General features: G+C 41.4%; 1 protein-coding gene across 1 annotated transcript; it reads left to right on the plus strand.

The window, feature by feature from the left end:
* The first annotated feature begins 881 nt into the window (after positions 1-881).
* On the plus strand, positions 882-17,868 carry LOC112244379. The gene is made up of 13 exons (XM_042317515.1): positions 882-1,023; positions 1,856-1,919; positions 7,742-7,948; positions 8,331-8,476; positions 8,595-8,713; positions 10,486-10,610; positions 11,040-11,137; positions 11,310-11,446; positions 11,988-12,112; positions 12,676-12,821; positions 12,987-13,089; positions 16,608-16,750; positions 17,359-17,868. The coding sequence occupies exons 1-13, from the start codon at positions 983-985 to the stop codon at positions 17,471-17,473; spliced, it is 1,569 nt and encodes a 522-aa protein (XP_042173449.1). The 5' UTR covers positions 882-982; the 3' UTR covers positions 17,474-17,868.
* The last annotated feature ends 4,395 nt before the right edge of the window (positions 17,869-22,263 follow it).

Raw genomic sequence — 22,263 nt, forward strand, 5'->3', positions numbered from 1 at the left:
TATCATCAACAGTAATACAATCAAGGCACAGCATAGGACAGGGAGAGCTCTGCAGTGCTGATTTATGACATCTGAATGTGCATCAGATGGCAACAAGATCATTTTGTACAGCAATTTCATCAGGTAACATGAATACAAAGCTGGCGAGAGGTGGTTAGAATGGGATGGGAGGCCAAAAGTCTGTAACCAATAGAGAGAGTCCCGAGTCTGGGAACAAACAGTCTGTCCCACGGTTGGGTAAAGAAAGTTTGTAGTCAACAAAGTACTGGGCCTTGTTTCCTAATGTATCAGGGATGTTCTGATTGAATTTGGCCAATGTTTTAGATATTCCTGCAATAATTTATTTAATTTTCCTTAGGGGGAAGGATGTTAACATAAATTTGCAAATCTAAAATAATTATTAAATATATTATAAATATATTATATATATTGTATATAATTATTAAAAATAATAAATAATTAACCCAAGTTATCCAATGTGTGATATTTTGGACTGAACCCAGGCCTCTTGAAGGACGCCTCAAAGTCTGTTGGTGTCATTTCAAGTTTTATTGTCACGTGCACAAGTACAGTGACATGACTTCACTGCAAACTCTTTCCCAACGATGCAGAAATCAATATCAGTAGTACTATAAAGTCAAGTAGAACAAAAACACACAATAAATCTTTGAAACATTTGAAACTTTACTGTGTGCTCTGAAACATAAGCAGTGTTTATATTTTTGAGTGGGCTCTACTTATTTATGAGTTATGATCCGTTTTAGAAGAATATAAAGGTTCTGCCTCGGCTGTCTCGTTATTGTGAAAGCTGGACTATTATCGTCATTTGGTTGTCATCTAATGATTGGTTGCAGGTTGTTTTTGGAGAAATACTTGTTTGTTGTATTTTAACAAATGCCTCTCCTTGACAGATAACCTTGGTGTTTACATCTGTAAACAAAAAGGATCTCCTCAGGATATCTACGTTTTTGATTGTTTAGCTATGAAATTCAAAACGTTGAACGTGGACGAGTTGGCAAATGTGTAAGTACCTCCATCTGAAAATGTGCCAAATACTTTGTTTGTGATGACATGAAGCATCACCATAACTGGGGGGCTCTTCATGAATACAAACATTTGATCAATTAATGAACTGAACTATCTTCTTCATCAAACTTCTGGCCTTAAAGCTGGAATCCTTCATTGAAACAATGACAAAGCAGCCACCCGCCTGTGTTTTGGTAAAAAGCTGAGGGATGGGCCTGGAGTAATGTAACCATTCTCAAATTCAGAGCGAGTGCTATGTATGGATGGAAGAACCATCCATGACATCAAAATGATAGTTTTAACCATGTTCTGAGGCTATACACTATTTCATCACATTTTTTTTTACAAACATTGGTAGTAAAACAATCTTATATGTTGGGTTCAGATGGGATACGACAGTTGAACTACGCTCATGAGGCATTTATAAGTTGTATTTTTCACAAATAAATGTGTATATATCATTAATTGATGAGTCCAAAAATGGGTGCAGCAATGAATGATTCTAGCTTTAAGCCTGTTCTACCTCATCCTGTTAAAGTGTGATGGACATGAATAGTGATATGTGCTTCGCTAATCTTCAGACTTGCGAAATGCTGTATAATGTAGGTTATCTGGCAGCATAACGAGATTCATTATTTAAAAGCTGGGGTACCGGGCTGAATGGCTTTAATAATGAACAAATCAAATGCATTACAGTCCATAATATAGTTGTATCTATGGAAACTCATAGAGTGGGTTCTATTTCTATGGTAAACTTGTTGCAGCTACTGCTCATAATGCTCATAATGCCATGTCCCTTTTATTCCTGATGTTTTTCATATCTCTTCAGAATGAGAGACATCAGAAGTGACCTGACCTTCATGACCACCAGGACTCCTAAAGAGGCCATACTGGTAATTCAAGATATTCTGATAAACAGTTGAAGTCGGAAGTTTACATATACTTAGGTTGGAGTCATTAAAACCTGTTTTTCAACCACTCCACACATTTCTTGTTAACAAACTATAGTTTTGGCAAGTCGGTTCGTAATTTTTCCAACAATTGTTTACTGACAGATTAATTCACTTATAATTCACTGTATCAGAATTCCAGTGGGTCAGAAGTTTACATACACTAGGTTGACTGGGCCTTTAAACAGCTTGGAAAATTCCAGAAAATGATGTCATGGCTCTGAGAACTGAGAATTGTACTTCCGGCGCCGACAGAGATGGCCGCCTCGCTTCGCGTTCCTAGGAAACTATGCAGTTTTTTGTTTTTTTATGTGTTATTTCTTACACTAGTACCCCAGGTCATCTTAGGTTTCATTACATACAGCCGAGAAGAACTACTGAATATAAGATCAGCGTCAACTCACCATCAGTACGACCAAGAATATGTTTTTCGCGATGCGGATCCTGTGTTCTGCCTTACAACCAGTGTAACCGAGTGGATCACATGCAGCGACCAAAAAAAAAAAAAACGACTCAGAAAAAGAGGGAAACGAAGCGGTCTTCTGGTCAGACTCCGGAGACGGGCACATCGTGCACCACTCCCTAGCATTCTTCTTGCCAATGTCCAGTCTCTTGACAACAAGGTTGATGAAATCCGAGCAAGGGTAGCATTCCAGAGGGACATCAGAGACTGTAACGTTCTCTGCTTCACGGAAACATGGCTAACTGGAGAGACGCAATCCGAAGCGGTGCAGCCAGCGGGTTTCTCCACGCATCGCGCCGACAGAAACAAACATCTTTCTGGTAAGAAGACGGGCGGGGGCGTATGCCTTATGGCCAACGTGACATGGTGTGATGAAAGAAACATACAGGAACTCAAATCCTTCTGTTCACCTGATTTAGAATTCCTCACAATCAAATGTAGACCGCATTATCTACCAAGAGAATTCTCTTCGATTATAATCACAGCCGTATATATCCCCCCAAGCAGACACATCGATGGCTCTGAACAAACTTTATTTAACTCTCTGCAAACTGGAAACGATTTATCCGGAGGCTGCATTCATTGTAGCTGGGGATTTTAACAAGGCTAATCTGAAAACAAGACTCCCTAAATTTTATCAGCATATCGATTGCGCAACCAGGGGTGGAAAGACCCTGGATCATTGTTACTCTAACTTCCGCGACGCATATAAGGCCCTGCCCCGCCCCCTTTCGGAAAAGCTGACCACGACTCCATTTTGTTGATCCCTGCCTACAGACAGAAACTAAAACAAGAAGCTCCCACGCTGAGGTCTGTCCAACGCTGGTCCGACCAAGCTGACTCCACACTCCAAGACTGCTTCCATCACGTGGACTGGGAGATGTTTCGTATTGCGTCAGACAACAACATTGACGAATACGCTGATACGGTGTGCGAGTTCATTAGAACGTGCGTTGAAGATGTCGTTCCCATAGCAACGATTAAAACATTCCCTAACCAGAAACCGTGGATTGATGGCAGCATTCGTGTGAAACTGAAGGCACGAACCACTGCTTTTAATCAGGGCAAGGTGTCTGGTAACATGACTGAATACAAACAGTGCAGCTATTCCCTCCGCAAGGCTATCAAACAAGCTAAGCGCCAGTACAGAGACAAAGTAGAATCTCAATTCAACGGCTCAGACACAAGAGGCATGTGGCAGGGTCTACAGTCAATCACGGACTACAGGAAGAAACCCAGCCCAGTCACGGACCAGGATGTCTTGCTCCCAGGCAGATTAAATAACTTTTTGCCCGCTTTGAGGACAATACAGTGCCACTGACACGGCCTGCAACGGAAACATGCGGTCTCTCCTTCACTGCAGCCGAAGTGAGTAAGACATTTAAACGTGTTAACCCTCGCAAGGCTGCAGGCCCAGACGGCATCCCCAGCCGCGCCCTCAGAGCATGCGCAGACCAGCTGGCCGGTGTGTTTACGGACATATTCAATCAATCCCTATACCAGTCTGCTGTTCCCACATGCTTCAAGAGGGCCACCATTGTTCCTGTTCCCTAGAAAGCTAAAGTAACTGAGCTAAACGACTACCGCCCCGTAGCACTCACATCCGTCATCATGAAGTGCTTTGAGAGACTAGTCAAGGACCACATCACCTCCACCCTACCTGACACCCTTGACCCACTCCAATTTGCTTACCGCCCAAATAGGTCCACAGACGATGCAATCTCAACCACACTGCACACTGCCCTAACCCATCTGGACAAGAGGAATACCTATGTGAGAATGCTGTTCATCGACTACAGCTCGGCATTCAACACCATAGTACCCTCCAAGCTCGTCATCAAGCTCGAGACCCTGGGTCTCGACCCCGCCCTGTGCAACTGGGTACTGGACTTCCTGACGGGCCGCCCCCAGGTGGTGAGGGTAGGCAACAACATCTCCTCCCCGCTGATCCTCAACACTGGGGCCCCACAAGGGTGCGTTCTGAGCCCTCTCCTGTACTCCCTGTTCACCCACGACTGCGTGGCCATGCACGCCTCCAACTCAATCATCAAGTTTGCGGACGACACAACAGTGGTAGGCTTGATTACCAACAACGACGAGACGGCCTACAGGGAGGAGGTGAGGGCCCTCGGAGTGTGGTGTCAGGAAAATAACCTCACACTCAACGTCAACAAAACTAAGGAGATGATTGTGGACTTCAGGAAACAGCAGAGGGAACACCCCCATCCACATCGATGGAACAGTAGTGGAGAGGGTAGCAAGTTTTAAGTTCCTCGGCATACACATCACAGACAAACTGAATTGGTCCACTCACACAGACAGCATCGTGAGGAAGGCGCAGCAGCGCCTCTTCAACCTCAGGAGGCTGAAGAAATTCGGCTTGTCACCAAAAGCACTCACAAACTTCTACAGATGCACAATCGAGAGCATCCTGGCGGGCTGTATCACCGCCTGGTATGGCAACTGCACCGCCCTCAACCGTAAGGCTCTCCAGAGGGTAGTGAGGTCTGCACAACGCATCACCGGGGGCAAACTACCTGCCCTCCAGGACACCTACACCACCCGATGCTACAGGAAGGCCATAAAGATCACCAAGGACATCAACCACCCGAGCCACTGCCTGTTCACCCCGCTGTCATCCAGAAGGCGAGGTCAGTACAGGTGCATCAAAGCTGGGACCGAGAGACTGAAAAACAGCTTCTATCTCAAGGCCATCAGACTGTTAAACAGCCACCACTAACATTGAGTGGCTACTGCCAACACACTGTCAATGACACTGACTCTACTCCAGCCACTTTAATCATGGGAATTGATGGGAAATGATGTAAATATATCACTAGCCACTTTAAACAATGCTACCTTATATAATGTTACTTACCCTACATTATTCATCTCATATGCATACGTTGATACTGTACTCTATATCATCGACTGCATCCTTATGTAATACATGTATCACTAGCCACTTTAACTATGCCACTTGGTTTACATACTTATCTCATATGTATATACTGTACTCGATATCATCTACTGTATCTTGCCTATGCTGCTCTGTACCATCACTCATTCATATATCCTTATGTACATATTCTTTATCCCCTTACACTGTGTTATAAGACAGTAGTTTTTTTGGAATTGTTAGTTAGATTACTTGTTCGTTATTACTGCATTGTCGGAACTAGAAGCACAAGCATTTCGCTACACTCGCATTAACATCTGCTAACCATGTGTATGTGACAAATAAAATTTGATTTGATTTGATTTGATACCTGTGGATGGGAAAATCAAAAGAAATCAGCCAAGACCCCAGAAAATAAATTTTAGACCTCCACAAGTCTGGTTCATCCTTGGGAGCAATTTTCAAACGCCTGAAGGTACCACGCTCATCTGTACAAACAATAGTACGCAAGTATAAACACCATGGGACCACGCAGCCGTCATACCGCTCAGGAAGGAGACGCGTTCTGTCTCCTAGAAATGAACGTACTTTGGTGTGAAAAGTGCAAATCAATCCCAGAACAACAGCAAAGGACCTTGTGAAGATGCTGGAGGAAACAGGTACAAAGTATCTATATCCACAGTAAACAAGTCCTATATTGACATAACCTGAAAGGCTGCTCAGCAAGGAAGAAGCCACTGCTCCAAAACCGCCACAAAAAAAGACAGACTACGGTTTGCAACTGCACATAGGGACAAAGATCTGACTTTTTGGAGAAATGTCCTCTGGTCTGATGAAACAAATATAGAACTGTTTGGCCATAATGAACATTGTTATGTTTGGAGGAAAAGGGGGAGGCTTGCAAGCCGAAGAACACCATCCCAACCGTGAAGCATGGGGGTGGCAGCATCTTGTTGTGGGTGTGCTTTGCTGCATGAGGGACTGGTGCTCTTCACAAATAGATGGCGTCATGAGAGAGGAAAATTATGTGGATATATTGAAGAAATATCTCAAGATATCAGTCAGGAAGTTAAAGCTTAGTCACAATTGGTTCTTCCAAATGGACAATGACCCCAAGCACACTTCCAAAGTTGTGGCAAAATGGCTTAAGGACAACAAAGTCAAGGTATTGGAGTGGCCATCACAAAGCCCTGACCTCAATCCCATAGAACATTTGTGGGCAGAACTGAAAAAGTGTGTGCGAGCAAGGAGGCCTACAAACCTGACTCAGTTACACCAGCTCTGTCAGGAGGAATGGGCCAAAATTCACCCAACTTATTGTGGGAAGCTTGTGGAAGGCTACCCGAAACGTTTGGCCAAAATTCACCCAACTTATTGTGGGAAGCTTGTGGAAGGCTACCCGAAACGTTTGACCCAAGTTAAACAATTTAAAGGCAATGCTACCAAATACTAATTGTGTGTATGTAAACTTCTGACCCACTGGGAATTTGATGAAAGAAATAAAAGCTGAAATAAATCATTCTCTCTACTATTATTCTGACATTTCACATTCTTAAAATAATTTTTTTACTAGGATTAATTGTCAGGAATTGTGAAAAACTGAGTTTAAATGTATTTGGCTAAGGTGTGTGTAAACTTCCGACTTCAACTGTATATCATACATATTTGTGATAATTAAGATGTAATTAATGATATACACTACTGGTCAAAGGTTTTAGAGCTACCTTCTCTTTCAAGGGGTTTTCTTTATTTTTTTACTATTTTCTACATTGTAGAATAATAGTGAAGACATCAACACTAGGAAATAACATACATGGAATCATGTAGTAACCAAAAGTGTTAAACAATTCAAAATAGATTGCAAAGCTGTCATCAAGGCAAAGGATGGCTATTTGAAGAATCTATATATATTTTGAACACTTTTTGTGGTTACTACATGATTGCATATGTTATTTCATAGTTTTGATGTTTTCACTATTATTCTATAATATAGAAAATAGTACAAATAAAGAAAAACCCTTGAATGAGTAGGTGATCTAAAACTTTTGACAGGTAGTGTATATGATATATATATATATATATATATATATATATATATGTATATGTATATGTGTATATATATAAATGTATGTGTGTGTATGTAATTATTTATATTTGCATCTATTTATATTTCTGCATCTAAGCTAAGGTCAGTTTTGACACATGGCAAGTTTGATCCCCTGCTATGGCTCAAATTTTGGCAAACACCAAGCAGCCCATGGTCTTACAGATAGATACCTTGAATGATAAAGATGATAGCCAAAAACGATCCATGTTGATGTAACAAAGTTATACAATATAATAGTTAGATTATCTCCTCTGTTTTGTTATAGCTAAATAATACTTCTCCATCCAACCTTTTAGGTGCTAGTGGATTCAAGCTCCTCCATGAATGAGACATGCTATGATTCCGATGACAACATGACACGGTTGGATGCTGTTAAACAGCTCTTTGATAACTTCGCAACTAGAAGCATGGCGTACAATTTTCATCATGTCATTGGCTTGGTGAAGTTTGACTCATCAGTTAAAACTCTCCACACATTTACAGAGACTCTGGAGACCTTCAAGGTAAATATATTTTCTCATTTCTGTTTTATGAATGCAAAATAGCGATGGGGGTGATTTCAATAAGATCCATTCAAGTACTGTACTGAGATCACATACGTACTCCCCTCAAACCTGTCTTAAAGACTGAAACTGAGACTCAGCTATATGATGTTGCCTCGAGCAGCACTGTACATGTTACAGAGGAGCGTGATGCACTACGAAGCACTCAGAGGATCTGCATGTGTATGGAGGCGCTTCATGTCTCCATGTTGTAGTTTATGTGTGTTGCTGACGCTACTGCTCAATCAGGGATTTTGTGGCATTCATGATATCATTCGTTAGCATGCATCTGCAAACCTCACATAATATTAGGGATATTAATAGATATTTTTGGCACTTACAGGAACACGTACACAGTCTGGAGGCCAATGGATGCACTGTGCTGTATGATGCCTTGAAACGTGGCATGTCTCAACTGAAACAAGTTGGAGAGCAATTTCCAGACTGCAGACTTCGCATCATATGTCTCACAGATGGGAAGGATGATGGGTAAATAGAATGATACTTTTTCAGTGTGTAAAACAGTGATTACCTTGACGTTACATTCATTGCGATAACACAAAGGTATTGTTCAATTGGATTGATTGGTTAATAATTCTATCCGTAGATCAATGACCGAACCAGATGCTGTCACAACCAAACTGATGAGCCTGAACATTGTTGTTGATGCCATCGTTGTTGGAAAGGTGGACAACAACGTGCTGCATGGAATCAGCAATGCAACAGGTACTGTATAATGTGTAAAGAGATTCTGGTTTATATCCCAGCAGTGGACGTACGCCACCATCATGATGTCTTCTTGTGGCTGAAATATGGACGTAGAATCAGAATGAATGCATTTTGTCCAATCATTTCTCATTGTTATATCATTTTGGCCTGACTGCACTCAAAAACGCAAGTAAGACATTAAATGTTTTTGACATGAAGTTTACTGCATTTGGGATAAATATTTTTTTGAAGGAAAATTGTTTCGTGTCAGTATTCAATATTACAGTATATCATAATATTACAGTTTATCATAATATAGATGACAATTGACATGAAAGTATATTTTGTAACAGGGTTGTAAAGGGTTTAAAATCTGGACGTACTTGGTTACTAATTCACTAGTGGTTGGGTTTTCATTTTGATCCATCCTTTTACAGCCAGTTTGCATTCCATTGGAAGTTTGAATTGCATTTGGTTAAATGAAGATGACAGCAGTCTACAGTCTAATGAAATGTTAGGCAGCCATTGGGTGTTTTTTGAGCCCCTACATAACAATGTCCTATTTTATACATATTTGGTTAAGTAATAACAATGAAGCAACTGAATCCACTCCATGTCTTCTTATAGGAGGGTGTTGTTTCAAACCATCCATGTCTTCTTATAGGATGTTTCAAACCATCCATGTCTTCTAGGAGGGTGTTGTTTCAAACCATCCATTTCTTCTTATAGGAGGGTGTTGTTTCAAACCATCCATTTCTTCTTATAGGAGGGTGTTGTTTCAAACCATCCATTTCTTCTTATAGGAGGGTGTTGTTTCAAACCATCCATGTCTTCTAGGAGGGTGTTGTTTCAAACCATCCATGTCTTCTAGGAGGGTGTTGTTTCAAACCATCCATTTCTTCTTATAGGAGGGTGTTGTTTCAAACCATCCATGTCTTCTTATAGGATGTTTCAAACCATCCATGTCTTCTAGGAGGGTGTTGTTTCAAACCATCCATTTCTTCTTATAGGAGGGTGTTGTTTCAAACCATCCATGTCTTTTAGGAGGGTGATGTTTCAAACCATCCATGTCTTTTAGGAGGGTGTTGTTTCAATCCATCCATGGCTTTTAGGGGCGGCAGGTAGCCTTGTGGTTAGAGCGTTGGGCCAGTAACCGAAAGGTTGCTGGATTGAATCCCCGAGCTGACAAGGTAAACATCTGTTCCCCGGTAGGCCGTCATTGTAAATAAGAATTTCTTCTTAACTGACTTGCCGAGTTAAATAAAGGTTAAATTTAGAAGAGTGTTGTTTCAAACCATCCATGGCTTGTAGGAGGGTGTTGTTTCAAACCATCCATGACTTTTAGGAGGGTGTTGTTTCAAACCATCCATGTCTTTTAGGAGGGTGTTGTTTCAAACCATCCATGACTTTTAGGAGGGTGTTGTTTCAAACCATCCATGTCTTTTAGGAGGGTGTTGTTTCAAACCATCCATGACTTTTAGGAGGGTGTTGTTTCAAACCATCCATGACTTTTAGGAGGGTGTTGTTTCAAACCATCCATGTCTTTTATGAGGGTGTTGTTTCAAACCATCCATGTCTTGTAGGAGGGTGTTGTTTCAAACCATCCATGTCTTGTAGGAGGGTGTTGTTTCAAACCATCCATGTCTTTTAGGAGGGTGTTGTTTCAAACCATCCATGTCTTCTTATAGTAGGGTGTTGTTTCAAACCATCCATGTCTTCTTATAGGATGTTTCAAACCATCTATGTCTTCTTATAGGAGGGTGTTGTTTCAAACCATCCATGTCTTTTAGGAGGGTGTTGTTTCAAACCAGAGACGAGTAAAGCTGGTCTGAAGCTTTTTGAAATGGAAACTGTTCTGTCTTTGGAGATGAGGAAGCTGAAGAAGAAACTGGACCCATCCTACATTAGGAGCGAGGTACGATCTATTAAACAAAAACTATTCAAATAGGACAAGTGTTTCCATATATTCTATATAAAATAATATGATTCTTGTTCTTTATTTTACTCTTTACTTTATTTTACTCTTATTATTATCTATCCTGATGCCTAGTCACTTTACCCTGCCTTCATGTACACATCTACCTAAAATACCTCATGCCATGTACATGTACATTGATCTGGTACTTCCTGTATATAGTTCCATTCTTGTGTATTTTATTCCTCTTGTGTTACTATTTGTATGATTTTTTACAACTTTGCATCGTTGGGAAGGGCTCGTAAACAAACATTTCACTGTGAAGTTGCATGAAACAAATACATATTTAAATCAAATCAAGTAAAGTGTAAGTTAATAACATTGATCTTAAAACGAATTGTAATGAACAATGCTCATTTGCCTCTACAGAGCATTCTAGTTGCTCTCTTCGCCAACCGGGGTTATGACGAGAAGCCAGAGGTTGTTCTGCCAAGTGGACTAAACGATAAAGTGACTGGGACAGAGAAGTACGAGCAGTTCCATTATCAGCATGTCATTCTGGAATGACAGAGTCATTTACTTCCACTACTAATTACTATTCTAGTAAACCACTATTATGCTCAAGAAGCATTTATTTAATGTTGAGATTGAGGTCAACTACTGTATTACTCTAACAAAAATGAATATGTCACAAAATAGTGCATTAAAAAAGAAGATCCAGGAATCCAAGAGCGGACGCTTTTTGGAGAAGGACAAACGCCTTCTGGAAGAGCTGAAGAGCCTGCACTGTGACCCACACCCATTCTGCACTGTTCTGCCTTCAGAGTCAGACTTTAGTAAGTAAACATTATTACGGTATTGTGTTAAGTGTTATTGATCTGGTAACACTTAGTATAAATATACTTTTCATAATGCTTTATAATAACATTGTTAATACTTGGGTGGTTCAAGCCCTGATTGCTGATTGGATGACAGCCGTGGTATATCAGACCGTATACCACGGGTATGACAAAACATTTATTTTTACTGCTCTAATTACGTTGGTAACCAGTTTATAATAGCAATAAGGCACCTCGGGGGTTTGTGATATATGGCCAATATACCACGGCTAAGGGCTGTATCCAGGGACTCTGCATTGCGTTGTGAATAAGAACAGTCCTTAGCCGTGGTATATTGGCCATATACCACACCCCCTCGAGCCTTACTGCTTAAATATAGTCTACATGGACCATGACCAACAGCCTCAAGTTATTGGTTTGTTTGACTGTAAAGTGTTCAAATCAACTTCCCATCCACATGACCAGTTGGTTATTGTTTGACTCATTTTGCACAATATTGTCAAAAACATTTAACCCCTGTGATTCCATACCTATTCAGCGTTTTGGAAGATTCTCATGCAAGGCCCTCCTGATACACCTTATGAGGATGGAGTCTTTGAGCTGTACTGTCAGTTTGGAGCTGACTACCCCGTCAAACCTCCACTTGTGCGCTTTGTCACACCTGTATCCTTCTACACAATGAATACATGAAGACAGTGTATTTATTCGTATTGCCTAAGTCATACATTTTCAAATTCTATCCAGTTGATTGATGCTTTTTTCCGTCATGAAAAATAGTTTTATTTTTTACCCATTTTTTTTTTGTCTCATCGCTGGTAACTCTCCAAAGGGGTCGGGTGGCAAAGGTCAAGTCATGCGTCCTCTGAAACATTACCCGCCTAACCGCGCTTATTAACAGCTGCCTGCTTAACCCGGAACCCGCCGCACCAATGTGTCGGAGAAAACACTTCAACTGACTACCGAGGTCAGCCTGCAGGCACCAGGCCTGCCACAAGGAGTCGCTAGAGCGCGATGAGCCAAGTACAGCCCCCCCAGGCCAAACCCTCCCTTAACCCGGACGACGCTGCGCCAATTGTGCGCCACCCTATGGGATTCCCGATCACGGCCGGTTGTGATACAGCCCGGGATTGAACCCGGGTCTGTAGTGACTCCTCTAGCACTGCGATGCATTGCCTTAGACCACTGCTCACTCGGGAGGCCATGAAAAATCCTTAATGTGGACGAAGGTGTACCACTGCAACATAAACAGTGTGGGTCGTATCTGCCACAACATATTTGACCGCAGCTACAACGCTCACATAACCATGAGAGAGATCTTGGATGCTGTATATGGAGTGCTCATCGTTCCTGAACCCCAAGATCCACTGGACAGGTTGGTTTCTCGTTATTTGATGACCACACTGTATACAAGAGTGGAGTTAACTCTGATTCTAAAATCAAAAAGGAAAAGTAGGAAATAGTGCATTATATTTATTAGTATGTAGTATATTGAATTCATATACCTACATTTTATCTGAATGAAAATGTCTTGTAAAAGTATTTTGGCAGAGGAATACCTGACCAGCAGAAACAAGTATGAAGAAGAGGCCAAGAAGAACACAGAGGAAGTTGCAGGCCAATCATTGGATGACATGGAGAAGGTGAATGCACTTATCTAATTATGTTAATTTTTGCAAGCTCTGCTACATCTTTTATTGGGGGCGTTTGTGTGTAAAAAGAGGTGGATTCACTTCTCAGACATTTCCATGTAAAACTGACATATCACAGTCTACGTCAGTGGTTCCCAAACTTGTTATAGTCCCGAACCCCTTCAAACATTCAACCTCCAGCTGCGTACCCCCTCTAGCACCAGGGTCAGCGCACTCTCAAATGTTGTTTTTTGCCATCATTGTGTAAGCCTGCCACACACACACACACTATACGATCTATACGACACACACACTATACGATTTATACGACACACACACACTATACAACCTTTATTAAACATAAGAATGAGTGTGAGTTTTTGTCACAACCCGGCTCGTGGGAACTGACAAAGAGCTCTTATAGGGCCAGGGCACAAATAATAATATTATAATAATAATCAATAATTTTGCTCTTTATTTAGCTATCTTATATTTAAAACCTTATTTGTTCATCAATAATTGTGAATAACTCACCACAGGTTAATGAGAAAGGTGTGCTTAAAAGGATGCACCTACAGTGGGGAGAACAAGTTTTTGATACACTGCCGATTTTGCAGGTTTTCCTACTTACAAAGCATGTAGAGGTCTGTAATTTTATCATAGCTACACTTCAACTGTGAGAGATGGAATCTAAAACAAAATCCAGGTAATCACATTGTATGATTTTTAAGTAAATGATTAGCATTTTATTGCATGACATAAGTACTTGATCACCTACCAACTCGTTACCTGTATAAAAGACACCTGTCCACACACTCACTCAAACAGACTCCAACCTCTCCACAATGGCCAAGACCAGAGAGCTGTGTGGACACATTCTTTGGGGATGTTTTTCTGCAAAGGGGACAGGACGACTGCACCATATTGAGGGGAGGATAGATGGGTCCATGTATCGCGAGATCTTGGCCAACAACCTCCTTCCCTCAGTAAGAACATTGAAGATGGGTCGTGGCTGGGTCTTCCAGCATGACAACAACCCGAAACACACAGCCAGGGCAACTAAGGAGTGGCTCCGTAAGAAGCATCTCAAGGTCCTGGAGTGGCCTAGCCAGTCTCCAGACCTGAACCCAATAGAAAATCTTTGGAGGGAGCTGAAAGTCCGTATTGCCCAGCGACAGCCACGAAACCTGAAGGATCTGGAGAAGGTCTGTATGGAGGAGTGGGCCAAAATCCCTGCTGCAGTGTGTGCAAACCTGGTCAAGAACTACAGGAAACGTATGATCTCTGTAATTGCAAACAAAGGCTTCTGTACCAAATATTAAGTTCTGCTTTTCTGATGTATCAAATAGTTATGTCATGCAATAAAATGCAAATGAATTACTTCAAAATCATACAATGTGATTTTCTGGATTTTTGTTTTAGATTCCGTCTTTCACAGTTGAAGTGTACCTATGATAAAAATTACAGACCTCTACATCCTTTGTAAGTAAGAAACACTGCCGATTTTGCAGGTTATCAAATACTTGTTCTCCCCACTGTAACTCTGCAATGTTGGGTTGTATTGGAGAGAGTCTCAGTATTAAATCATTTTCCACACACAGTCTTTGCCTGTATTTAGTTTTCATGCTAGTGAGGGCCGAGAATCCACTCTCATATAGGTACGTGGTTGCAAAGGGAATCAGTGTCTTAACAGCGCGATTTGACAAGACAAGAAGCTGAGCGCAGCCCTATTCAGAAACTGTCAGTGGCTTCTGATTTAAATTCAATTTTCACAGAACCGCTTGTTGCAATTTCGATGAGGCTCTCTTGTTCAGATATCGGTAAGTGGACTGGAGGCAGGGCATGAAAGGGATAACGAATCTACGTAATTGCGCACCCAGCTCACTCAGGTGCTTCTCTATATCACATTTGACATTGTCCGTAAGCTTGAGTTCATTTGCACACAAAATATCATACAATGATGGAAAGACCTGTGTGTTGTCCTTGAGATCATTCAGGAGAGGAAAACACATCACCCAGATAGGCCAGTTGTGTGAGAAACTCGTGCAAGCGGTCAGACAAGTGAACATTATGGTCAGTAAAGAAACTTTAAGCTCGTCTCTCAATTTAAAAAAAGTGTCAATACTTTGCCCCTTGATAACTAGCACATGTTGTAAAAATGTTACATGGTCGCTGCCCATATCTTTGCATAATGCAGAAAATACATGAGAGTTCGGGGCCTTGCTTTAACAAAGTTAACCATTTTCACTGTAGTGTCCAAAACGTCTTTCAAGCTGTCAGGCATTCCCTTGGCAGAAAGAGCCTCTCGATGGATGCTGCAGTGTAACCAAGTGGCGTCGGGAGCAACTGCTTGCACTCGCGTTCCCACTCCACTATGTCTCCCTGTCATGGCTTTTGCACCATCAGTACAAATACCAACACATCTTGACCACCAGAGTCCATTTGATGTCACAAAGCTGTCCACAGTACTTTAAAAATATCCTCTCATGTTGTCCTGGTTTCCAGTGATTTGCAGAAGAGGATGTCCTCCTTAATTGACCCCCCATAAACGTAACGGACATATACCAGGAGCTGTGCCAGGCCCGCCACTTCTGTTGACTCATCCAGCTCTAATGCATAGAATTCACTGGCTTGTATGCGAAGGAGTAATTGTTTCAAAACATCTCCTGCCATATCACTGATGCGTCGTGAAACAGTGTTGTTTGATGAAGGCATTGTCTGTATAGTTTTTTTGGACCTTTTCCCCCAGCATTGTCCCAGTCATATCCACAGCAGCAGGAAGAATGAAGTCCTCCACAATAGTATGGGGCTTGCCTGTCCTAGCCACTCGGTAGCTCACCATATAAGATGCTTCTAGCCCCTTATTATCTGTTACTTTTATACATGTCTTACTACTCGAAAGTCGTCTTTATTCTCGCTCAAAAACACCCATGGCTTATTTTTCAAATTGTCATGTTTTGTTTCTAAATGTCTCCGCAAGAGTGAAGGTTTCCCGCGAGAGAGTAACGGTTAATGTGATTGGATAACGGTTAATGTGATTGGAAAACGGTTAATGTGATTGGATAACAGTTAATGTGATTGGAAAACGGTTAATGTGATTGGATAACGGTTAATGTGATTGGAAAACGGTTAATGTGATTGGATAACGGTTAATGTGATTGGATGTTAGTTATTTGACTAGGCTACCTGTATTTGACATTGTGTTGTTATTTCGCTGAACACTTCAATTGTATTTTTGGGCAGTGAAACGAGGATACTCAGGTGAGAGAAAAAACCTCACCCAAATGTATAGTCCCGTTGGAAAATAGTAATGTACTGTTTGAAAATGTGAAGAATCCTTTTATTATTATTTTTTTAAAACGTGAATCACATTTTTATTTGGCGTACCCCCGACGGCATTTGTACGCGGACCCCAGTTTGGGAATACCTGGTCTACGTTAGCAGTTTCTCAGATACCTTTATTTTAACAGCAACCCTTTAATGTAACAGTTTGTTCAGGGTATGATGATCTTTCCCTTTTAAATTTACAGGAATTGTTGGGTGAAGAGTTGCCTGAGAAGTTCATACCCTCACACTTGATTTGTCCACTAACCAACAAGATGTTTGTTGACCCAGTGAAGAACCAGGAGGGAACAGTGTACGAGCGAAAGGCCATTGAGAAACATCTGAAGAGGTAAGCTGGTTATTATTCATATTGATATGTCGTTATTTATGATTCATAATTAACGTGTTGCTTTTATAAAGAAATCCAAAAATATTAAGCTGATGTCGTTATGTGTGGTTTTTCATCGGCTGCTTCTGAGTTTGTTTAAACACAAGCCACATTCGTGTAATTCTTAATTCTTTCCTTACTTAGATTTATGTGTATTTGAGTATATGTTGTGAAACTGTTAGATATTACTGCACTGTCGGAGCTAGAAGCACAAGCATTTCGCTACACCTGCAATAACATCTGCTAAACACGTGTATGCGACCAATAACATTTGATTTGTATTAATTGTGGGCTCAAATATTAGCAAATGACTGTTAGTTTATTTATCAAATACATTTTTCTCATCCCTTGCATGCAGAACTGAAATAACACATTGCTGGCAACTATATCAGTTCGGTGTCAGTAGTTTTTGTGTCTTATTGCAATAGGCTTAGACATTTAACTGATTGACAATTCTTCAAACAGGAAAGTCTTCGCCTACTGTAAACATTTTAAATTAATTAACAAATTAAATGAATTATTTGACCACTATTTTTGAGAATGGTTTACTGTCTTCCCAACATTTACAGGACATGGCTTGGAACTGATCCCAAGACAAACAAGTTACTGACATTAACTGACCTCAAGCCATACCAAGACATGAGAAAAATGGTGAGGGACTATCGCAAACAGCAAATTCAGTAGACCGATGTTTAAAACACAATGTGATAGCCAAAATGTAGCATTCCTGCCTTGTAGCCTACACCTTTTGGTGAAACATGATGATGATGTTGGAACAAACATTGAAGTATGCTAACAATTGTATGTAACTGATATTTGTACTTTCTAGAGGGAATAGGTCTTCATTTTCTTAGGGTTTGTACTTGATTATAAACTGGGTGGATCGGGCCTTGAATGCTGATTGGCTTACAGCCATGGTATATCAGACCGTATACCACGTGTATGACAAAACATTTATTTTTACTGCTCTAATTACGTTGGTTCCTATTAAACTCTTGTCAAAAAACTGTTGAATTTCTGCATGTTAAAATGGGTTTTGTATAGTAATTGTCTATGTTAAAATGGGTTTTGTATAGTAATTGTCGTGTCTTTGTCTATGCCGGATTAAGTGATATGACATGCTATTCTATAAAATAATTTATCCGTAATTAATATCACCTGATTGAGCTAATCATGTAAATGTAATTAACTAGAGAGTCGGGCACCACGAAAGAATATTTAGAGCTGTTATCTTCCGTATAAACTCTTAAAGACCTAGTAATATTTTACATCAATAGCAGTCAATATTAATCGTCCTCTTAATTCAGTCTCATCTGAAAGTTGTAAATTCTTGGTCTGCACGAACACTGGCTAACAATTTGAATCAGCAATACAAAATTGGGTTTAATCATTTATTTACTAAATACCTAACTAATCACACAGAATTACACATACACATAATTAAATCATAACTTGATTACAAATTACATCATAAAGAAAAATGCCCCTAGCGGGCGGAACAAATATGACAGCTTGTTACACAAAAGAAAAGGGTCTGGGTTTGAGTGAAAGAGCGCGAAGACTGAGGAACAAAGGAAAGAAGCTGTGCTATCGTAAATACAGTATCTTATGCATTCTAAATTACCGCCCATTTGGAAAAGGAAAATGCAATAAATATTTACTCTGAGCTGCGCTTCGGTAGGTTGGTGGTAGATGGAAGGCCGTGTTGCTCAACCGAGTCCTTTGAAGAATGTCTCTGGTTGTCAATTGGATACGTTGTACTAACGTCGTTGGGTGATAGACGGGATACTCTGTCTGTTCCTTCCTAACCCTCGTTTGCATCTGCTGTTGCTAACTCAACGGCTAGGAGGTATCACTTCTGTAGTGAATAAGAGTTCGAAGTTCATACCATTCACAACCAAAGCTCACGCTGATGTTGGCTTCATTCTGTAGTTATTATCTGAACCATTCTGACATAGGACCGTCATCCTCACATCATCGGAACAGCAGGGGTTATATTGTCGTTAAGGGCTTATATAGGAAGGGAGAGGAGGGCGTGTTTGAAAAGTTTTATAGCCCATGTCCTTTCACAGGGGCGGGCCACTGATTGAGCAGAGCCCTGTCTTATGAAAACCGAAATCTCACCTTTTAGAAGCTAAAATCACATTTCATCCCATCACGAATAATTTCATATTCAAACATTTAAATTGAAAAACAGTTCCATGTGAATCCGATAACTCTGATGTGTAGACTTTCCCCTGTAGATTTTATGTAATCTTATCATTAATGAGAAGGTCTCAGATGACAACCGAACTGACATCATATTCATTAAATACCACCGCATATGTTCAATTGGTCGCATTACCAGAATATAGTTCATTTCCCCCCACCTTCTGATGTTCCCCGAATCTCTATGTTAACCAGGTGGTTTTGCAAATGTAACCTCAGCAGGGTAGAGAGAGGAAAAAGGGGGGAAGAGGTATTTATGACTGTCATAAACCTAACCCCCAGTCCAACGTCATGACAGTCCCCCCATGTTGGGTTCAATCTTGCGATTAACCTGCATGTTGCAAACCAACATAAAAATGACAGTGGGTTGTCCTGGTTGTGGACCATTGTTGTGGTCCCCATCTGGTGGTCGACCTGGGTAGGGTGTCTGCAAAGGAAGAAGTCCGCTCCATGGCTGGGCAGCGGATGTCCGGATTGGGATCGTCGTTCCGGACCCGTCGTCTGGTCGTCCAGACTGGAAGATCTGGGCAGTAACTTAGGCAGATGTTAACAATGCACACACACTCATGAAATATATCATTACATTTCCTCCCAAATGAGCAGTGTTGTGGCACTAACTGGTGGTTGTATGGGGAAGTTGTTTATGGCTCTATCACTTTCTATGTGCTGAAGAAAATGAAACAAAATGAATGAAAGCATAAACAAAACAAAATATAGTTATGCCCCCTTAATCATCTAACTGGACTGTATTCTATCTACGTCCATGGTCCTGGCAAAATGACCCTATCATGGCATTGTCTAATGGCATATCTAGGGCTTTCCTAATTTGCGGGGTGTTGCTTAGGGTACTATCCTAAATTGATAACTATATGATAAGTCTACAGCTGTAAGGCACTAGTTTTGGGCAGTCTACAGGGATGACCTATGGACTTCTGAAGTCTATAGGAAACTGGTGAGTGATGTAGCTGTAGATAGAGTTAAAGGCCTCAAAATAAATGTTCCACTTTACTAAGGCTGATATTTTGCTCGGACCCTTAAGTGATCCTAGCATAAATCCTAATTGGATGTTCCGTTGTTCATGTGCGTTTATGCTTACGCAAGCGCACATGTCAAGGGAAGGAAACCAAGTATCCTGGCAGATTACAATTTGTTCAGAATGAGTCTGACGTAGTCAGGTTATTTTCAGGTCAATGCCTGGAGGTCAGTCAGAATTGGTGTCGAGGGAGTCTGTAGTAGTTTTACTACCAGTCACTGTCTTCCACTATTGTAGTGGAGGTAGGTATGAAGAAGTCTACATCATAGCTATGTTATACACGGATGAGCTAACCCCATCACGGAGGTACTCTAAGTATTAGACCAGTCGTATGTGGTGTGATCGTGGTTCATGACTCTAATAACTTTTCTCCTGAACGGAGGGTTCTATTTATTGGTGGCATGTGGAAGAGTGCAATGGAGATTCCCTTCCCCGTGCTGCACTCTGAGTGACTCCTATCTTGCTATTATCAATAGCAATTTAACTCGTGAGGTTACTAATCCTTTTACTGAGTGTTGCCCCCCCTTTGTGTCTCGGGATCCCCCCACCGGCGGGTGGTGTTGGTATCCGAGGTGCAAACTAAAAGTTCGGACCCTATGTACGAGTTGTCAGTGGCCGCATTATTATGAGAGTGGCTGTAACCTTTCAACCAAATCTGGTGTTTGTGCTTCAACACCTTCAGTGGCTGTCGAGGTCTGTCAGTCACCACCGCGCCCGCGTGTGGCAACCTCTTCAGTACCTGCGAACTGAGACGAGGATATCGGTCTGTGATATCGCAAAGTTTTTCACCAGTGGGAGTCATCGGGTCAGTTGCTGGACTGACGCCATTAGTGTCATTGTAAGGGTTGACAGTCCCCCACAAAACGTAAGGTGTCATCGGAAGCAGAGTATACTCTGTGCATCAATGTTTTTCTTGCTGAGAAGGCTGCAGTGCTTGCGGAAGTGTCTGAAGGGCAAGAGAAGTTCATCTCAACTACTGTATTGCACGACTGCAAGGAGGAGGGAAGTTGCGTGTATTCACAGAGACAGCTGGCTCGAAATCATGACAAGAATGGTCAATCAGATTGGCTGATGGAATGTGTCGAGATATCGTAATATCTCCTTGGATCGGATTCTGCCCCAAGAGGTTTCTAAACGTCTTTTTCCCAAGGGGTGCTTTTGACAGATACCCCTCGTGAATGACTGCGTTGCAGCTAGCATTAGGGGAAGACAGTGTGGTCGGTGGAGAAGGCACTGTGGCCTGTGACCATACCTGGTTGGTTTTCCAATCTATCAATGGGAGTAACCGATCCATCAAGTCAATAATGAATATACAAAAATATACAATTAATATACTAGTTACATAATTTGAAAACTAGGAGATTCCACACTCTACACACACGTACGTTGTAATATTGTTGTATGGTGGTATATACATTTTGTATTGTAGATATGTAGTGGTGTAATAATGTTATATGATGTACTGTTTTATCTTTTGTTTTATATGTAATGTAAGTGTCTTAATGTGTTTGGACCCCAAGAAGAGTAGCTGCAGCCTTGGCAGGAACTAATGGGGATCCTTAATAAACTCCAGGAAGAGTAGCTGCAGCCTTGGCATGAACTAATGGGGATCCATAATAAACCCCAGGAAGAGTAGCTGCTGCCTTGGCATGAACTAATGGGGATCCATAATAAACCCCAGGAAGAGTAGCTGCTGCCTTGGCATGAACTAATGGGGATCCATAATAAACTCCAGGAAGAGTAGCTGCTGCCTTGGCATGAACTAATGGGGATCCATAATAAACTCCAGGAAGAGTAGCTGCTGCCTTGGCATGAACTAATGGGGATCCATAATAAACCCCAGGAAGAGTAGCTGCTGCCTTGGCATGAACTAATGGGGATCCATAATAAACCCCAGGAAGAGTAGCTGCTGCCTTGGCATGAACTAATGGGGATCCATAATAAACCCCAGGAAGAGTAGCTGCTGCCTTGGCATGAACTAATGGGGATCCATAATAAACTCCAGGAAGAGTAGCTGCTGCCTTGGCATGAACTAATGGGGATCGCTAATAAACTCCAGGAAGAGTAGCTGCAGCCTTGGCATGAACTAATGGGGATCCATAATAAATCCCCCAGGAAGAGTAGCTGCTGCCTTGGCCAGGATCCATAATAAAAGGAAGAGTAGCTGCTGCCTTGGCAGGAACTAATGGGGATCCATAATAAACCCCAGGAAGAGTAGCTGCTGCCTTGGCAT

This window comes from Oncorhynchus tshawytscha, unplaced genomic scaffold, assembly GCF_018296145.1.
Source record: "Oncorhynchus tshawytscha isolate Ot180627B unplaced genomic scaffold, Otsh_v2.0 Un_contig_4271_pilon_pilon, whole genome shotgun sequence".
NCBI lineage: Eukaryota > Metazoa > Chordata > Actinopteri > Salmoniformes > Salmonidae > Oncorhynchus > Oncorhynchus tshawytscha.

Coding starts and splice junctions, on each gene's coding strand:
- LOC112244379 (XM_042317515.1), top strand. CDS start 983: ATGAAATTCAAAACGTTGAACGTGGACGAGTTGGCAAATGT. Junction 11,138..11,309: donor AAAGTGACTGGGACAGAGAA/GTACGAGCAGTT, acceptor GTCACAAAATAG/TGCATTAAAAAAGAAGATCC. Junction 13,090..16,607: donor CATTGGATGACATGGAGAAG/GTGAATGCACTT, acceptor TTAAATTTACAG/GAATTGTTGGGTGAAGAGTT.